Source organism: Synchiropus splendidus, chromosome 1 (assembly GCF_027744825.2).
Source record: "Synchiropus splendidus isolate RoL2022-P1 chromosome 1, RoL_Sspl_1.0, whole genome shotgun sequence".
NCBI lineage: Eukaryota > Metazoa > Chordata > Actinopteri > Syngnathiformes > Callionymidae > Synchiropus > Synchiropus splendidus.
In genome coordinates, this window is record NC_071334.1 from 5,261,010 (window position 1) to 5,281,286 (window position 20,277).

The window sequence follows — 20,277 nt, forward strand, 5'->3', positions numbered from 1 at the left end:
ACACCGGTCAAGAAAGTCTTCCAGCACAATATCTTGCGCAAAACTCATATGACCTTTGCTTCAACGCCACTATATTTGTGGTGCTCAGCCAGGTGATCATTGTAGATCATAATTTGTGCGTATTAAAAAGTTGCCACACAGTAAGTGGTGCCTTCCATGTTGATGCCTTCTCAGTTGCTTTTTTTATATGGTAAACACAAATATAAAATAAAGCCGTGGAAATCTACCCGTGAGTAAGTAAATTGCATTCTACGTCAAAAGATGATCAGAGGATTGAAGCATGATCACACCTTTGGGGTTTAAAGCCATTTTCAAAAAAAAATCAAATTATTTATTTTATTGTTTGAATTATTTTTCCTGCAAATTTTCATCAGATCTAAAAGAGTGTATAAGTAAATGTGGCAATATAAATGGTAATAAAACGGGCACTACACAATGTAGAAAAAAAATGGAAAATAAACATAAATAAATATGGAAATATGCTTAAATGGAAATAAATATAATGACTTTTATTTCTTAGTGGGGGATTATCACCAGTTCAATATTGTCAATAGGTCAAACGCATCATTGTGTGTTTAAAATGAGATTGTACTCGCATATTGTGTCCAAAATCAGAAGTATTTCTTTTGAAAATCTCGAAATCCTTTTGCGCTCCAATAATATATGGCCCCAAGAAAAGCTAGTTCTTGTACTTGGTTCATATTTCATATTTAAGTAATACAAGACAAAATATTGATATGTTGTTGACAGCATATTGACAAAATGTTTCACAAATATCCTTCAACGGGAATATATGCGGCATTATTATTTATGTATTTATGTAATGTATTTTATTCAATTTCCCCGCTGTGGTGTGTAATCTAATCTCTTAGAATTAAATAGAATAGAATAGAATACAGTACTATTGAGGTGAGTGATTTATTCATATATATATATATATATATATATTTTTTTTTTTTTTTTTTTTAAGTGATGTCTGTCTTCAGTGGAAAAAATACATATTTTCAATGCTGCAGCAACACAGATGGATGACTCACACCGAAATATGCTACACTATTTTGGTTGTACAGTTCTAATCTTAGATGGACCATTAAAATAGTTGCAGTGCAGGGGGGCATCAGACAGCTGGCTGTCACGTAACCGATCATTCAAATGGTTTGATTATATGCCACTGGTGATTATTATCACAGCTGTCAATCAACAACAACATATGTTAATTTTGCTTGTTCAAAAGTTGCTCATCCAACTTGACATTCCCAGTACTAAGCTATTGTTAAAAATAAATGGGAATTCAAATGATCATGGAGGGACAATGGTTTGAGTTTTATCTTAAAAGCTTCACATTTAGTGGAATGTGGTTGTTTATTGTTTGGGGTCTATGTTATTTATCATTATTTTACATCCACTTGTTTGAAATACAGAATCAGAATCAGAATAAAAAAAACTTTATTAATCCCAAGAGAAATTGTGTTTGTAACATGCTCTGTACACAACATATCACAATAAATTATACACATATATGCACATAAATTGAATGTTGAATTGACTGTAAGTAAGATTTTGTAATTTTTTTTACTTCATTCTTGAGGGAAAAAAAACCCTGATCAATTTCATCCAACTGTTTATTATAAGTTGTAACTTTTTGCATCTGACTGGACACTTGAATTCTTGTGAGAATCGTACCCCGACCTGCACTTCTCCACTTCTACCTCCGTATGCTGTCCAGAGCAGCAGTGAGCAGTTGACCCGCACCATCAGACAGGTCAGCGCTGTGTCTTTCTCACTGTAGACACACTACACTTGATTATTTCAGTGAAATGATCATTATGATAACAATTCTATATTTTGCAACAGGTCTCCTCTTCGTCTGTTCAGACTTTTTCCAGCATATCCCAAATACTATCAAACATTCAATAGAGCACGTGCAGATAAATGTGCTGTGAACGTATGATACTGCTCATATATTTTGTTTTTTAAACTGTTTTATTTTCCCCAATTCAGTCGCGCGTGCGCATTGGCGCGTGAATGCGAACGCAGTCCGTGAAGGCAGCACAGTGAGTCACATGACAGGCGGACCTCTTCGACTGATTTGACACACGTCTAACAACGATGGTAAGTTTCTCTTTACAGCTTCATTACGCCACTCTGTGTTTTTGTAGTTAGTTAACTTGCATCGTCAACTAACTTCGGCTCCATGCCCATAAGCTACAATCCACGCGAGCGTGTGTGTGAGCGAAACTCTGGCCTAACGCTTCCGTCTTATACCCAGCAGCTAAGCTAACAGTCAGTCGACTGATGCCCTGCCTTTATATTCTGCTCAAACCGCAATGTTTGCTGGTCAGGAGGACTTTTCTGTAGATCAACGTCATCCCTTTAGTGTCGAATGTGCCCGTGTTCTGATGTGTATGACCTGTCATGCTAGATGACAGCAGTACTCAGTAGCTAGCTGTTGTTAGCATGTTCTTCTCATGTTGTGTCTGTTGTCAAGACTCGGCTGCTTCTATAGATGGCATTAGAATGTGAAATAAGAATGAAACGACCAGTTTGTATGTGTTTCTTTCGTATAAAGATGTGCATGTTGTTACTCTGCAGCCCCCAGGATAATGTAACGGGCAGGATCAGAAAGTTAAGTGTCCACAAAGTAAATGTTTTGCCTTTTACTTTTTGATGAGCATAAATCCTTGCCTGTCCCTTGACCTCCATCTGTTTACTTGATGATAATGTCCATGTTGGCTGGAGTCTCTCCCAATACTCCCAATATCCATCGACACACAGCACTATAAAAAAAGCAAACACAGCAATTACATTGAAATCCAATGTCATTTATTGGAAGAAAAGATTAACATTACGCCATTCATCTTTGAAAGCTTGTCTGCTGACGAATAATGGATCCATCAGCAGATCCAGTGCTGTTTTTGGAGTCTTGTGACGTTGCCTGCTCCACTGTATATTCTCTCACTTACGCCTGGAAAAATGCAAAACACAACCACCTCTTGGCCTCAGTGTGCAAACTGCCAGAATTGACTCATCTCTAAGTGAAGATGAGTCACATTTATTGACAGGCTGGTGATCCTGAGGAAAGTAATAAAGAGATGGTCAGCGGTGTACTACATGTTGTGACAGCAAGTGTTTGTTGACAGATGTGAAGTGGATTGAAATAAAGATCCTTCTCTCCTTGAGAAGGAAGTGGATAAAATGAAAAATCTTCAGAAAATAGTGATTTTGTTTTCTGGTGATGAAGAGAACTACAGTGGTTTTGTTGTCAAATTGCTTGTATGTCATCAGTATTCCTTGTTGAAGTGAACTGAAATGCCATTAGACATTTCTGGACCTACCTGGACCTGGACCTGGACCTTAGAATTTGTTGATGGTCCCTAACTGACGCGGAAGAGGACACAGAGCGGATGTCAGTCGAATATCTAACTATATTCAGCACGGTGTTTAGCTGAGGCGCCAGTGCAGCGGGAGACCTGCAGTCAACCAGTGTCATTATCAAAGGTTCCCTGTGAGCGAGTGAGCCGCTCATTTTGAACAATTCCTCACTCGTCTCACTAGTTGGGATCACTTCAAGTTTTGCACAATGTGACCTGCAACTGTTTTGTTAAAAATAACGTTTGTGAATGGTGGTTCAACACAATCTTCGGTGCAGTCGTGCAGATCTAAACATAACACTGATGCTTCCGCTGCAGGTTAAAGTGAACAGGTGAGTCACAGTGCGCTGGGTTGGTGTTTCACATAGCGGCCTCGACTTGGATGTCTGATATCGGCACATAACCTGAATTTTAACTGGGAAAAAAAGCAGGGAGGCAGCATGTATTGGCAAAAAAGCATTGGTTTAGACGCACCTCATTCAAGGTACCATATAAAATAAGCAGCCTAATTTCAGCCAGTGAGTTTCACCTACTTTTGACATTTAAGAACAATACATTAAAGCGTGCAAGTGTGACGCTTGCCTGTATCCATTTTTATCAAGCACTCTAGTATGGTTTACAATTTTGAGATGCATTATTTTAATTCAACGGCTGCACCTGCTGTTTTGATGAAAGTGAACGTTTGAAAGACAAAGAATGTCTCTGTGTTGCAGCCGACCACGCAGCAGTCTCCTCAGGATGAACAGGAGAAGCTTCTGGACGAGGCAGTGCAGGCTGTCAAAGTCCAGTCCTTCCAGATGAAGCGATGTCTGGTAGGTAGTTCACTGACTGATCAGGTGTTATCTGATAATTTCAAGATTCTCTCTGCTGACCATGCTACCATTGTTTGACTGCATACCACTGTTTGGTATAGGATTAACAAACACATACAGCAGCTCAGTACCTTTTTTATTCTCATATATATGGAGACAAGGCTGCATTTTTCTTGCATGCTCATGGCACCTGACTCGTTTTTGGTTGCCCTCAGGCTGACATGTTTCCTGTTCTAATCTGAAATATTTCAATCTGATATATCTCAAATCTATTCAAAATATCGAATAGAACTGAAGCAATTTTGTTCTTAAATACTTAGAGCCCCTGTCCTTTTACTTTTCCAACTACTATTTATTTATTATTTATTATTTACTATTATAATAAAACTCCTGCTCTCATAACTGTCAAGTGAAATGTTTATTCCGCTCTGAAATCTCTAAACGGTGAGGTGTACCAACAGCCGCGTGATCACTCCACAAGACTTTCTGTCTGACAACCCAACTGGATGAAGTTCAAATATCTGCAGCTAGTCATGCTGCTCAGCACTAACCCCAGCCCACTCTGCTATTCAGATGCTGCTGTGAGAATCTGACAGTTTGGTTCAGTATAATGTTTTAAATCCACCAATCTCTCAATAATGATCTAAGTAGTGAGTGAGACTGTGATTCGGCCTTTGTTTCAGATGAAGACACGCATCAATACCCTTCAATAATTGTTGCACAGAGTAGAGCTTAGCATGTTTATTACTGCTGAAACAAATGATTTCTTCGGTGTGTACTAAACCCTTCTGTGTGTTGATCAACAAATCAGTTGGTTCAGTCGCACATTCATATGATGGAAGCACAGCTGTTGTGAATGGTTTCTCCCCTCACTGTGGATTGTGCTTAAAGAATGATGTTGCATCACAACTGGTGAACTAAGCTGTCTGACTGATGTAATGACCAAAAAGGGGCGATACGCTGCGCCCTAGAGTCTGCACGAGTTTCAGCTAATCACAAATATCAATTGCAGAAGAATTCAAAGTATCTTAACAAAAATTAAATTGCAGCGAACCTGCAGTGAACTTGGTCAGTTCTGTCCAACTGTCTGCTGTTTGCTGCACAGCCTGTTTTTGTTTGTTTAATGTTTTATTCTCCCAAATTCCCCAAAACATTCTTCAAGACAGGAGTCAGCCACGGTTCAAAAGTGGCTCCATGAAGTCTGTTACAGGCCCTGTTGACAGTGCAGCACAGGTTACATAGAAAAATGTCACGCTTTCACACATTGTGTAAAGGAGGTGTATCATCTTGCTACAGAATTACTTTTTAAACTTGGAAAAGCATGATCATCACACATCACATGAGGCAACAGCCCTACGCACTGCCCTTTAAAAATGGTGGAATTATAGCAAAACTGTTCTCTGCTTACGTATGTATTTCAAATCTGTTTATTTTTAGTGACAAAAATGTGTGTACATTTTGTGTCATGGATTCTCTGCAGGACAAAAACAAGTTGATGGATGCTCTCAAACATGCCTCCAACATGCTGGGCGAGCTGAGGACATCGATGCTGTCCCCGAAAAGCTACTATGAGCTCTGTATCCTTGATCGTTGTTGTGCTGAAAGACAGATTTAAAGGAAGGGAAGGATTCTGTGTGCCTGGGTGAGTTTTCTCTTCATGTCAAAAGAGGTATGTAGGTTAATTGAAGGCTCTGGTTCCCTGTGCATGACTATGCAGGGACAGACTGCTCTCATTTTGTTTCATAATGTGGTGCCAGACTAAGATTCTGTCGAGTGCATAAAACAACTTACAAATGTATAAAACAACAACAACAATTTGCTCTGCTATAACACGTGACAATAGACTACTTGGTGATAGTGGCTTCGCTGCTTCATTTGACATTTTGGGTGAGGAAAACTTTGAAACCCTTTAGAATTTGTCAATTTATTTGTGATAGGATACCACTGTCTTTAATAGTGCGTCCGATTCTCATCCAGTCTCACCACGGCTGTAAAAAGATGCATTGAATTGATCATGAGTAAAGCTTGCCATTGCGTCTCTTGAAATGTTGGTACCTGGAGCTCTCACCGCAGCAGCCTGCGACTCTCAGACAGGTGCATTGTCATGTATGACTGTTCTCATTGTGAGTCAGTTGGAATCCTAAATGCTGATGGCAACACACAAAGGAGAGATAAACTACTTCTGTTGTGGCGACAGAGACAGGAGGAAGTTACCATCTGCTGACACATGAAGAACCATCACCACTTGCAGATTAATGTGTCACTGATGACTGACACCGCACAACAGCAAGGACATGATGCGTGCACATGCACAAAGTTCAAAAGGTGACACACAACCACTCTTTTAGGGGAATAGGGGGCAGATGTAAGATATGTAACATATCGGTTATGGACCTCAAGTGTGTGCCAAATAGAATGTATTACAGGTTCAATGGTTAGGTTCAATGGACATCAGAAAACACACCACGTGGTCGTGTGTAGAGGGCCCCGTAGAAAGTCTTAGAAAGATTTGAGATTGTCCTCGGTGTAGAACCACCAACTCTGTCACCATGTCCAACCCCGCCTCCCAGGTCCAATCCCACCCCGAGGTTAAAACCCTCTGCCACAGTCGCTTCAGCACGGCCATGAACGAACTTCCAGAGCCAGTCTGCACAGAACTACAATAAGGTCATTTAAAGATGTGATTTCAAACTTCACTTAAGTTACTGAATGAGACATAAACTTAAACGTTTTCTCTCTGTTTTTTTTCCGAATTTCTCAATTAGTTTATTTTTAAATGTTTATAGTGGCGTGTAGTCACTTAGATGTTTAGATCAATGGGTTGAGCACCATATGCAGTGTAGTAATCCTGGTGTGGTGGGTTCGATCCCGAGGTTCTGCAGCGAAGAGGACTTGAAAGATTCCATGAACAGGGGGCTTCACGACATGGTTGGAGAAGTATCTTGAGATGATGATGACAGTTATGATAACAAAAAGCTGTCTGTCACGGACTAGCTACATGTTTACTACTTGATGTTTTAACTGCAAATTTAACAATTCCAGGCAGGCTGTGAAGAAGATAGCAATAACTGCAGTTTCATCCAAAATACAGTCATTTACAATTAACATGAAACATGGGTGCAGTGCAAATAAATGATGAGAGCCAGTAATAACATCATGAATAGGAGAATCTTGATTATTGTCACTGCAACAAGTACATTGACACGTTTAAAAATAATGACAGTTTTACTTCATTTCGATGATGGTTTTAATATCAATCTGTTGCCCATCTGTCATAGGCAAGTTACTTTGAATGTGTTTCTCAGTTAAATGTATCATGTGAGAGCTTTGTGGTTAAAACTTGGATCTTCCTTAAGAGTGTTTCCCCAGACATGGCCATCTCTGATGAGCTCCACTACCTTGAGGTTTATCTCACTGATGAATTTGCAAAGGGGCGGAAGGTGGCAGATCTCTACGAGCTGGTGCAGTATGCTGGGAACATCATTCCACGACTGTGAGTGTCACGAGCCCCTTTTTATTTTGCACTAGCGGATGTGGTTGACGGCGTTATATTCCGAAAAGAGAAACCAGAGGAGAGTTTAACAGCATATCGTGCTAACATATAGTGGTGTCCTTACAGTATCTTAAAATAGGTCAGGTAGGATCATCATTCTAGTTAAACAAAATTAATGTCCCATACACCGACTTGTCATTCGAGAGGCGTAAATGCCTGTTGTTTCTTAAGTTTCTTAAGTAGATGAATAAATATGGCAAGTCAGTTGTCCAATGACTTTGACACAAAGTTCAGTCAAATTCGACAAGCCTGTTTGCCCGTCTATGAAATGTTTCATTTCAAAAGCAAAAACTATACATGTTGCCAATGGATTGCCTTTAGTTTGCAGATATGAGAAATTTATTTTGAATAAAACTTAAAATCGCTGTCAGTGTCTGTGGATTTATAGTTATTTATTATGGATCTTTACATGTGGGGATGTAAATACGTGTCCTTTGCAAATACAGCACTGGTGAATGAGGGATAGCAAAACGTCCTAAGTCGAGCAAATATATACAGAAAAGGATAATCTGTATGCAGAACATCACCTTCAATTAGTTTTACCTGCTTTGTCCCTCTCTCCCATTGCAGCTACCTGCTGATCACAGTGGGGGTGGTGTATGTTCGCTCCTTCCCTCAGTCACGCAAGGACATTCTCAAGGACCTGGTGGAGATGTGTCGGGGTGTCCAGCACCCTCTCAGGGGTCTCTTTCTCCGAAACTACCTGCTGCAGTGCACTCGCAACATCTTGCCAGATGACGGAGAGCAGTCTGAGTTAAGCGTACACACATGCTAGCTACCATGAAGTCATGTCGTATTTTGTGTGTCCATCTGCTGGGATTATAACAGGACAACTGGTGACGTCTCTTCTTGCAACATTGCAGTTGTTCCTTGCTTTTTAAGCGGAGGGTCCTCATAAGAAATGAATGGGGGTTAAATATTTATGTGTATCTTTGCTGAGAGGAACTGTATGTTCTGATCTGTACTTTAGCCCAAAACAAATCTGCTTTTGCACTTACTCTGAATCACTACTTTGAGTAATGGAACAAAAATGGCATGAAAATAAGGTACTTTTTAACATTATTGGACGTGAAGATTTATTAGAAATTATATACCTCAAGCCCCAAACAGGGCTTGAGGTATATAAAACATCCCCCTTGCAAATTGTTTAACTTGCTTGACTCCAGAGTATATGGCAAAAGCAAAAGTTGAACAGCATAAGATGCCCTTCAGCTTGGATTTTCAGGAGTCAAATCTCAAAGTTAGCAAGCCACCGCAGAGATGAAGCACACTGGATACCATGCAGTTTGATGCTGCAATAAATGTCTTTTATAAATGAACTTTTGAGTCACACTTGCTTCTCAATAATAATGTGACATGGCAACTTTAGGTAGTCATGATAAACAACCGTAATCTTAGGTCTGACTCTGTGAAACTAGCCCTTTAAACACACAATCTAATGACAATTTTACTCCTCTATTGCTCCTCAGGGGAACAGAAGAGATGACTGGTGACATCAACGACTCCATCGACTTTGTCCTCCTGAACTTTGCGGAAATGAACAAACTGTGGGTGCGAATGCAGCATCAGGGCCACAGTCGAGATCGCGAGAAAAGAGAGAAGGAGAGACAGGAGTTGAGGATTCTGGTTGGAACCAACTTGGTTCGCCTCAGTCAGCTGGAGGGGGTCAACGTGGAGAAGTACAAGCAGGTACTGCAAACGGCTTTGCTCTAGTTTGACATTTGAACCAAAGTCTTCACTGCCAGGTTGAGTTATATTCTCTAAATAGTGCTGCTTTTTGCTGCTTTTTTTTTTTAAATATGACTCTGTTTACGTCCGTCATTTTAATATGTATTATAAATTCAATTAGAGATGCGGCAATCGATCGGCCACCGATCATGATTGGCTGATATCCGTGTAAAAGCATGTGATCTGTGAATGCCTTTCATTGCCGATCACAAACAGACAAACCAACGCCATTGGAAAAAAAACCCTTGGTGGAGTTATTGACAGGGATTGGGAACATAAAATGGCATGGCATGACTCCAGTGCTGACTAAGAGTGAATTGAATTTTCTCACGTGTATCTGCAGATCGTTCTCCCAGGAGTGCTGGAGCAGGTTGTGAATTGTAGAGACTCACTGGCACAGGAATACCTCATGGAATGCATAATTCAGGTATGTTTCACCTCCAAAATACATGTGTCTGCTGTGCTATAGTCAACCTTTCTCCAGGTTCTTGGCCACTCTTGGGAAAATATATCACCTTCCGTGGCAACGCTCAAGTTTAAACTTTTTTCTTACAGGTTTTCCCTGATGAATTCCACCTTCAGACCCTGAACCCTTTCCTGCGGTCCTGTGCCGAGTTACATCAACATGTCAACGTCAAGAACATCATCATTGCCCTCATTGACAGGCAAGCTAGGATTCAATATATCAATAAGGCATTAATAGTTGGATTACTGAAACAGTAGACTGGAATATTACACTGATGTAGCTATTGTCATAGTCACAGCTGAAGTTAAGAGGTTGGCGGGTGATGCATTGCGTCGTGTCGTGTCCATGCGTCGCTTGCTTTAGCCCCAAAGCGTGACCGCGCACCAGCTAGTGCTTGCTGGATGAGCTGTACCGTGCTGACACGATTTGTGATGCGCTGGGCTTGTACGCAGTAGGGCAGTTGCGCATTCAACATGTGAGGTGTGCGTTTCAATCTGTTGACCTGATCAGCATCTGAATTACTGATACCTTTCCACCACAAAAGTATTTACTGCAGAGAAGTTGTTTTTGAGTACTGATTCCCTCCTGAGCCATATTCCATCCCACTGTTATCCTTGTGGTTCTTTCCAGGTTGGCTCTGTTTGCTCACCGAGAGGACGGCCCTGGTATTCCAGCGGAGATTAAACTGTTTGACATTTTTTCACAGCAAGTGGCCACTGTCATTCAGGTACATTCTGACTTCACTGAGCCCCTCTGTCGCTTTTGGCTATATTCGCAGTCATTTTTTTTTTCACTATTTGACAATGAAAATATGTCAAATGCTGACAAGACATGTAGTTAAAATAAAAATGAAAATCATATACAAGGGAAAACCAATGTGTCTGGATCAAAAACACTATAGTTCTTTCCTGACCATTTCTCTGGGGGCACTGGAAACAGCATGCTTAATGTTGAATATCCTGAAGACTTAACAACAAAGAGTAAAAACTTTCAATCCAGTCATGATTTATAATGATGATTTTTTTGACCAGAACAAAGTTTTTCTACGCTATATGGCTTTAAAAAAAGTGCAAATGTTCTCCATTACTTCTTAATACTTGCGTGTCATTTGCATGGTATTAGACGTAAACATATTTAGATTTGGCAGTGAATTTTCGCTGGCAGGATTCATGGAACGGACCATGTGAAATCACAAGTCATAAAACATTTCAGTAGCAGGGCTCCATGGATGAGGCTGATATAAAACTAAATAAAAGCTTTTGTTTCAATGGCTTGGAAAGATTTTGGTGAAAATGCTCGTCCTTCCCTTGCAGTCTCGTCAGGACATGCCCTCCGAAGACGTGGTGTCTCTTCAAGTCTCTCTCATCAATTTGGCCATGAAATGTTACCCCGACCGCGTGGACTACGTCGATAAAGTCTTGGAAAGCACTGTGGAGATATTTAACAAGCTCAACCTGGAACAGTAAGTGACTACATTTCATTTTGTACATTGAGTGTATGCTCCCTTCACACACCCCTCCGCCTTCCTTCAGCATAGCGACCAGCAGCGCCGTGTCCAAAGAGCTGACCAGACTGCTGAAGATTCCAGTGGACACCTATAACAACATCCTGACAGTGCTGCAGCTCAAACATTTCCCTCCTCTTTTTGAATATTTCGACTACGAGTCTCGCAAGAACATGAGCTGCTACGTGTTGAGCAACACGCTGGACTACAACACCACCATCGTGGCTCAGGAGCAGGTCTGGATGCTCTACATCATGTGAAGCCAAAAATAAATCTGGAGACAATTTCACCAACTGCTCTCTCCTTTTGCGTGAAACTAGGTTGACGCCATCTTGAACTTGGTGGCCACACTGATCCAAGACCAGCCAGATCAGCCGGCTGATGACCCTGACCCAGAGGACTTTGCAGAGGAGCAAAGCCTCGTCGGACGTTTCATCCACCTGCTCCACTCGGATGATCCTGACCAGCAGTACCTTGTAGGTGGTGCTATGTTGGGGTTGAGGATAAATGTTGCCTTCATGATGTTCTTACTATTTGATGCGTTGTTCTTAGATCCTGAACACAGCTCGCAAACACTTTGGTGCCGGCGGTAACCAAAGGATTCGCTACACCCTGCCTCCTCTGGTGTTCGCAGCCTACCAGTTGGCCTTCAGATACAAAGAGAACTCCTCCCTGGTGTGCAAATCCTTCTCCTTCTTTTCTTTGTTTCTCCTTTTTTTCTGGTACTGACTTCTTTCTTTTGTCTCCATCAGGACGACAAGTGGGAAAAGAAGTGTCAGAAGATCTTCTCCTTTGCCCATCAGACCATCAGTGCACTCATCAAAGCTGAGCTCGCTGAGCTGCCTCTGCGGCTGTTCCTGCAGGGGGCGCTAGCTGCAGGAGAGATTGGCTTTGAGAACCACGAAACTGTGGCTTATGAGTTCATGTCACAGGTACAGTTTGTTTCTCACTGACGCTTGTTTAACTGCTCAGAAGAAGCTTGATACAAGTACCACTGCTGATCTGAACCTGAAACAATGAATCACACTCTAGTCAAAAAGTCTGGAATCTGGCTCAGAATTAAAAATCAAATATGCCTGGAAAGAACTTTCCTCAGGTGAAGTCACGTTTCATTAACACAATGGTTGAGCTGTGTTGAACTAGTCACGATGCCGAAACTCTAGATCAAATTCTTCTCAAATAAAAGTGAATGATACAGTGTCGTGTAGTTGCTCGAGCAAGAATGTGGTCATTATATCCTGAAGCTCTTATCATGTAGTTTGTGTTTTGTGTCCAAACTCTGAAGTGCACTCAAGTACTTAATTCCTGTTTGTGACAGCTCGCCCCTGGTGCTTCAGCAGGATGCCTGGAAACAAAAGCTTATCAGTAATAAAGAGTTCATTAATAAACAGATCATGAATTCCAGTGGGACCGTCATGGACCACACAACGTTTGAAAATAGATCCTTTCAAAAAATTGGGTCAATTCTTCCTCTCATTTGGGAGCCCCGGGCTGATACATTGTTTGCAGATTTTACACTGACAGGAGCCATGTTTCCTGTGAAAATGGAGGCGAAAAAGAAGCCTCAGTGTTGCATCATAGAGAGGTCTTAACATTGGAACATGGTCCGGTTATGCAGAAAGGGAAAGTGACATTAGATGTTGGTGTGACTCCTCACAGCAAATTGTTTTTGTGAAAATAAAACATGGTGTATACAATGATAACTGGAGATGAAGTCTATCTGGGATGAATCCATGTAAGCCCAGATATCCATGGAAAGTTGCAGTTAAACTGAAATAAATAACGACAAATGTAAAAACTCAAACAAAAAAAGGCAGAATTTGATGATGGTCATGTATGTTTATGATCAAACCTGCCGCATGTGTGCATTTATCCTGAATATCAAACGTTTCCGTCTTGAAAGCACGTCGTATTGTTTCTCCTTAACATAACATGCTGTATTCTGTCTCCTCTTTGCTCTCCGCCAGGCGTTCTCTCTATATGAGGATGAGATCAGCGACTCCAAAGCTCAGCTTGCAGCCATCACCCTCATCATCGGAACCTTTGAGAGAATGCGATGCTTCAGTGAAGAGAACCACGAGCCTCTGAGGACTCAGTGCGCACTGGCCGCCTCCAAGCTGTTGAAGAAGCCAGACCAGTGCAGAGCTGTCAGCATCTGCGCCCACCTCTTCTGGTCGGGCAGAAGCACAGACAAGAACGGAGAAGAGGTAAGCGGACCGCAGCTTGGTTTGGATCCTGAGTACTGCTGAGTCTTCACTGAGTCTTCTCCGCCTCAGATCCGTGATGGGAAAAGGGTGATGGAATGCCTTAAGAAAGCTCTCAAGATTGCCAACCAGTGCATGGACCAGTCGCTGCAGGTGCAGCTCTTCATCGAAATTCTCAACAGATACGTCTGCTTCTATGAAAGGGAAAACGACGCGGTAGGTGGAGGACTCTCTCACTTGAATTCATCTTCGTCTGTTTTATTCACATGAGCTTTGGAGGGAGAAGTGGAAGTAGTTCGATGAGATAAACAGCCATATTAAACTGAGAACTGACAAATATGAAAGTGGTGTTCAAACTCTATTTTTGTTTTTTGGAATCAACGTTATGGTCCAAAAGCAGAACAAGAGAGACCAAACCCAGCAGTCTCAATCCCATTTGCTGACTGTTAATCCGGGTTTAAATAGTCCTCTGAGAATAGAAGATGTCATTCCAGCAAATTCTAACCCCAGAACTCATATCTACGATTGGTCGTGTTGAGTCCAACATTCCAAAGATTTTGTACCTTTTTCTATCAATTCCATGATCTCTTTCCCAACCCTTCATACACTTACTGAGGGAAACATTTATGAACTTTATGTGGAACAAGGAACTGGACTGTCAATGTCAGAGGTGGGCGTCAGGTCCCAGACCTTGGGCTGCCCAACTCAGAGCGGCAGTGTTCTACCTTGAACCAAACACTCCCTCAGCATGCGCTACTGTGGAGTCTCAGCTCCTTAAAATCCCAATAAATGTATGTGTTTACTAGGCAGACAGGAAGAAGGTACTGAATCAGACAAATATGTTTGGTATTGTTCACCTGCGTTTCTGAGTGAGGCTTCAACATCGCCTCAATTCTCACCAATCTATGGTATCAGTGGTTTTCAGAGCCAGGTTTTAGACTTTGGGCTTTTTCTGATCTGTAATATACTGATGTCATTTGAAGTGTTACAACTAAAGTACAATATCCAAACAAAACATTTTTTAATTCCTTCATATTCAAAGTTTACATTAAATCGTGTCCTTATTGGAGATTTTCATTGTAAATAATTAACGTATGAATGGACAAACATCTCTTCTGTCCAAATGATTTGTTGAAAGGAGCCTGGACTCATGGGCTGATATTGTGAGAGCATGGTGAATGGATTCACATGAGGATGTGTCGTAGGATGAATGGAGGGAGGCATGTATTCTAGTCCAATCACTCAAACTCAAAATGACTTTATTAATAAATTATAATGGTTCAGTCATGTCTGAAGTTGAGTTATTTTAATCCTAACATCCCTGACGCTTGTAGTAAATGTAATGAACAAAAGGGGTCACTACTTCATTGTTTGTGGGAGTGTCCCCGGATTTTTGTTGTTTTTTTGGGAGAAGGTTTAGGAAAGGAGCAGTCGAATTATTGGAAAGAAGATTCCACTTTGTACCCTTCTGGCTTTGTGACATCAAAGAAGATCGCGACTGAACATACGTTTATTGGACGCTAAACCATGTAGTGCTCAGTCATGGAAGAGTATGATTCCTTGTGTGATCTCCCAATGGCCTTGGAGAAAATCAGCTTTTGTATTAAAGGTAAACTTGACTTATTTTGGAAAATTTGGAAAATATTCTATGACTATCTGGAAAGTGTTAATATGGATATGTTGAATACCAACATAGATATGTACTGGGATGACTGCTTTATTGATTTATTTTTTAAGTATAACATTGATTTATTTTCAATTTTTTTGTTGTGGGGACTGTGAAAGTTCTTTCAAGCATCAAAGTATGGATTTCTGTTGTCATATTATGTGAAAACCAAAGGAGATGTTAAAAAAAAACCTTTTGGTCCAAACATTGTTTGCTCTTTACACAGGTAATTGATCTGTTTACTTTAGTACAGTTGCAGTGTGATGGTTCTGTGTGCTCCAGCTAGCAAGAGCTATTTATGTGCCACATAGCTGCATGAGCTCCAGCGAGCACAGCTCCTCTTTCTCTCCTCCTCTTTGATCCTCTTTGTTTTAACCTGCAGCAAGTCCATCTCTCCAATGCTGTTAAGCAAGCAGCTGATAGTTGAGTGGCCGCACTCTTCCAGCATTGTTTACAGTGTTTACAGGTTGAGATGGAACATGGTTTAGCTTTGTCTGGCCTCTAAAACGTGGTTCCTGAGCAGGCAACAACTCAAATCTTATGCCACAAAAGGTATGACAGACTGTGTCATGATTGTAGAGCGGAACTTAACCACATTTCACACCTTTAATGCGGGACGTTGCAGCCTTCAGTCGCCAACGGGAAGCTAGTTCCTTTGGGCTCTGTGTGAAAAAGCTGTATAGAACTGCAATATTAAAGTCTGTTATTATCTACTGACCCCAAAGAGTCTGCACTTTCTGAACATGAGTCTGTGTTTATGTCAAAGGTCATGGGTGAGTCTGTCACCGTTTTGATCGTTTGTATTATTATATTTATTATTGCAGAATTATTATTTCAGTTATTGGAATTGTTTAGGGGCAGCAAGGATGGAAAGCTCATTTATTTATTGAGATGTGAATTGAAAAACAAGATGCCACTTTGTCAACCTCCAGTAATTTGTGGTCAGAATTCTCCTGCGCCACAGTGTGTCTTCACTTGTGTATAATTCCTCAAAGACTGTGGCATCCAAGCAGAACTGCAGGCTCCATTGGTGACTGATGCGGGTTTGAACATTAATTCCTGTCACATGAACCAACGCCCTCGATCATTAATGGGGTTTTCCTGGCGAACAGTAGGAATTCTAGCGTTGCTAGAAGCACATTTTAGAGCTCGGGTTAAACACACTCCGTTGCTCAGCTGGGCACGAGATGTTGCCATGAGCTGCACACTCCGTAAATGGCTCCTCATCGTTCTGTGGAATGAACAGAAAAGCTCTTCATGCATAACAGACCCTGAGTGCCGCATCGCCCTTCGAAATAAAGTCCCTGATAAACTGTGCAAACTGTATCACACCTAACTGATAACCATGTTCCAATTCTACCCAACAAAATATGGGTCATTTACAGAGATCTCCGATGAAGTGCGTTTCACGGAAAACTGTATTCTTATTGAAGCACTTTCCTGATGCATTTAAACTTTTGGGTGGGTTGAACTTGAGGATATAAACTAAAGACTGGAGTGCAGCTCAACAGAAATCTGTCATGTTTGCTGAACTCTTCTCGTCCCGATGGGTCAATGAGGTTTCATGAAACAGTGTCCTGAATTTCAGAGGCCACCAGATGGCGCTGTCTGCTGTAAAATGTTTGGCCTTAAACAACTCATTCAATGAAACCTCACCTCATTTCTAAACCAAGAGCGCCACCCAGTGATGAGTAGATGAAGTTTCATGACACAGCATTGAAGGGTTGATGAGGTTTCATGAAACAGTGACCTGGTTCTCAGAGGACACCAGATGGTGCTGTCTGCTGTGAAATGTTTGGGCTTAAACAACTCGTTCGAAGAAAACCTCACATCATTTCTAAGCCAAGAGCGCCATCTAGTGGCCTCTGGAAACGATGACATTGTTTCATGACGCCTCATCGACTGCTTTTCAGCGATAAACTGAGCTTGTGGTGGTAATGGATGTTCGTGTTGTGGCTCGAATGCGTGGCTCGCCGTACGTCAGCGTCTGAGCAGACGTGATGGGCTGCACCTCCTAAGATTTCAAATCTTGTTTCCCAGGTCACTGTCCAGGTATTAAACCAGCTGATCCAGAAGATCCGGGAGGACCTTCCCAACCTGGAGGCCAGCGAAGAGACGGAGCAGATCAACAAACACTTCCACAACACACTGGAGCACCTCCGCCTGCAGAGAGAGTCCCCCGAGTCCGAGGGTCCTGTCTACGAGGGTCTGGTCCTTTAAAAGCAGGGGGTGCAAGATGTCGGGTCCATCCATAGATGTTCTAGTATGACGACGCCCACACGGTCCCATCTTTTGGTCAGGAGTCGTCATGATCCCTCAGAGACTCGCTCATTCTACGTTGATATTATTATGATTATGATCATTAGTTTCCTCCCCCCGCTGATCTTCATGAGCAGGTCCGGGTGTTGCATGTGTGAGCAGAACCCGCGTGCACTTGTGACACCAGTCCTCATCCACCATCTTCTCTTCTAACCTGCATCTCTTCCTCGTCCATGGTAGACTAACGCTCTTGATGCTCCTGCTGTCATGTCTTTGTGGTCACTTCAAACACACTCTGGTCTCACACTTGGCCGTGGACGGGTTTGTGTGGACCTCTATTGTGCAGCCATGTGCATGAGTCTCCATCCATCGCTCAGTAGCTGCCGAGTTCAGTCAGTTCCAGAGTTTTGCTCTTTATTTCTTCAGCTTTTCACATTGTCTGGAGGAGGCGTGGCTAGAGAGGTTCTTGATTTCCTTTGTGGACCAATGGAGCGAGGGCTGACGGGGCTGTTGCTACTGTTGCCGTACAGATCAGGTGGTGATGCGTCCGTCAGTGTGTGTGTGAGAAAATGACTGGCTTCTTTTTTGGCTTCTTCCTTTTGTCTTGTCGATGTGTCAGAAGCAGCTCGCTGCTTTGAATCCCTGCGCAGATCCACTTCACTGAGAATGAAAAGAAATTGGATTGTTATATAACAGGTATCATTGTCACTGCTGGAATAAAACGGAAAATTCATAACCATTTGCCTTTTGTTAATTTTACATCGACAGTATATCGATATAATAAAGTATTATCACTAATATCCAGAGTGACTGTTTCTATCCAGTAATTTGTTGCGTTTTTTCTTTCCGTCACCATCCCTCAGATGAGTCCTCTGTTCTGAAGTGGGATGATTCAGTTTGAACAAGCTGTTCAAGCGACGTATGCTGTGGTGTTGCCATTTCAGGGAGCCCCTCCAAAATGTGATCAGGCCGAGAGCCAGTGACGTTGTGAAGCTTTCTTTTTCAACGTGCTCGCAACAGCTGGTGAGGCTTCATGAAACGGTGTCGATGGTGCTCTCTGCGCTAAAATATTTGAATTTCAAGCCCTGTTTCAATGGAACCTCACATCATTTTTAAACCAAGTGTGCTACCTACTGACTTCTGAAAATGAGGACACTGTTTCATGAAGCCTCACCAGCCCATCACTGCTGACAGTAACAAGGGAATGTGTGAGATTTTGGTTTAATATGTTTTTAAATGTATTTTTAATATAAAAAAATGGCTTTCAGTCGATCGTATCTGGGATCAAAGTGAAAATCTCAAGTCCTGAAACCCTTTTAATGTAGCTCACTATCTATTCAATTTGAGGTCATGGTGACTCGGCACACTCTGAGCCAAACCTTTCAAACTGCCAACTTTCTCTCGTCCGTGTACTGGTACTTTAGCTCCTCCACATCCATTATACTGTATACTGATCCCTCTCTAAAAGAGCGCTCAAATATTCAACAGAAAATTTGAGGTTCCTCTTCAACCTCATGACTCAAAAACTGGTGAACAAGAAACACGCCATCGTACAGCCAAGTTTGGAGGAAGGCTTACACAAATGTTGCTGTGGTGGCGGCACGTCTGAGCGAATTCTTTACATTTTGCAATAATGGATGGGGTGCAGTGGTTACTGCTTGGCGCACAAGGGTCTGGACTGTCTTAGTCATGTCTGGGATGGATCACTTTTTTTCCCCCTCGCCGTCCTCGAGAACCTCTTCAGCTACGTGAAGTCAATAGTCTTTCATTCCACCACGAATGGTGTTCGTGTGATGCCTCTTTGCTGCAGAACAGTGTCGGATGGTAGCTGAACCCAAGCTTGTGTTTGCCTGTGAGTCATCCGACGCACGACTTTGTTCAGCAGTTCTTCTGTGGAAACTAACAACACACCACTCATAGTTTCAATGTTGCAGTTGCCGTCAGTTTTGGGGGTAAAATTCACTGCAGTATTTAAGCTTAGAAATCATCCAATAAGGTGCTGTTTTACGTGTGATTTCTGAGGTAGAAAAACACAGGAATCTCCCAGGAAAATATTGTGAGTAACTAGGAACCAAAGGATTTTTGGACTCGCACCGAACCCAACTGGCTAACCTGTCCTGCGTCAGTCACTCGGGTTGACCCAGTATTATATCAGTACTGGGAAGAAAACTGTGAATAAACTAAAAAAAGAATTACTGGTAGCTTATTGACCAGATCAGCAAGGGCTTGGAGCAGATGATCTGCCTGCTTTTTCATGGGCCAAGGCAGATTGTGACAACATAGTCGTGCACAATATAAAAACAGGAAGATCATTTATTGCCTCTGAATCTCACCGTGAGACATAAATTCAACAAGCTGAGGCGCTAATAACAGGCCTGCTGTCTCCTGGAGCCATGCACGACACCAGGTGTCTCCACCGTGGGCCTTCACTCCACACTCAGCAGATCACTTCCATTTAGCAAAGAACTGACTGAACAAACGGTCCAGTGTTATTGTCAGATGTGGTTCTTATTGTTGTATAATCCTGGCAAATTATCATTCCAAATCCTGGCGCACTGGCTTCTGAATATACATCTGAAATTCCTGTCTTTGAAGTACTACTTAAGTCAGACAAATAATAGCAGTGCCACAAAACATGCAAATAATTTGTCAAACAAATGGTTCTATAAGCTATGCAACAGGTGGGAGCCATTTTGTTAAATGTGTTCCGTCTC

At 41.9% G+C, this 20,277-nt stretch overlaps 1 protein-coding gene across 3 annotated transcripts; it reads left to right on the top strand.

Annotated features, from left to right (window-relative positions):
* The first annotated feature begins 2,039 nt into the window (after nt 1–2,039).
* vps35 (VPS35 retromer complex component) lies at nt 2,040–18,459 on the top strand. Of its 3 annotated transcripts, none has more exons than XM_053850839.1 (17): nt 2,040–2,112; nt 4,085–4,183; nt 5,664–5,760; nt 7,553–7,676; nt 8,307–8,489; nt 9,206–9,425; nt 9,808–9,891; nt 10,020–10,129; nt 10,561–10,657; nt 11,244–11,392; nt 11,463–11,670; nt 11,755–11,910; nt 11,987–12,109; nt 12,187–12,366; nt 13,402–13,641; nt 13,711–13,854; nt 17,345–18,449. In XM_053850839.1, exons 1-17 carry the CDS (start codon nt 2,110–2,112, stop codon nt 17,522–17,524), a joined length of 2,397 nt encoding a protein of 798 aa, XP_053706814.1. In that variant the 5' UTR covers nt 2,040–2,109; the 3' UTR covers nt 17,525–18,449. The 3 variants fall into 3 exon arrangements, with proteins under 3 accessions (XP_053706814.1, XP_053706805.1, XP_053706823.1); XM_053850830.1 differs by lacking the exon at nt 2,040–2,112 and adding an exon at nt 2,468–2,641 and having other exon boundaries at nt 17,345–18,459; XM_053850848.1 differs by lacking the exons at nt 2,040–2,112; nt 4,085–4,183; nt 5,664–5,760 and adding an exon at nt 5,789–6,508 and having other exon boundaries at nt 7,540–7,676; nt 17,345–18,453.
* The last annotated feature ends 1,818 nt before the right edge of the window (nt 18,460–20,277 follow it).

What these genes read in the sequence shown, in the direction of transcription:
- vps35 (XM_053850830.1), top strand. Translation starts at nt 2,507, where the DNA reads ATGGCATTAGAATGTGAAATAAGAATGAAACGACCAGTTTGTATGTGT. An exon ending in CCATCGTGGCTCAGGAGCAG is followed by an intron (nt 11,671 to 11,754) that starts GTCTGGATGCTC and finishes GCGTGAAACTAG; the next exon opens with GTTGACGCCATCTTGAACTT. An exon ending in CTTATGAGTTCATGTCACAG is followed by an intron (nt 12,367 to 13,401) that starts GTACAGTTTGTT and finishes GCTCTCCGCCAG; the next exon opens with GCGTTCTCTCTATATGAGGA.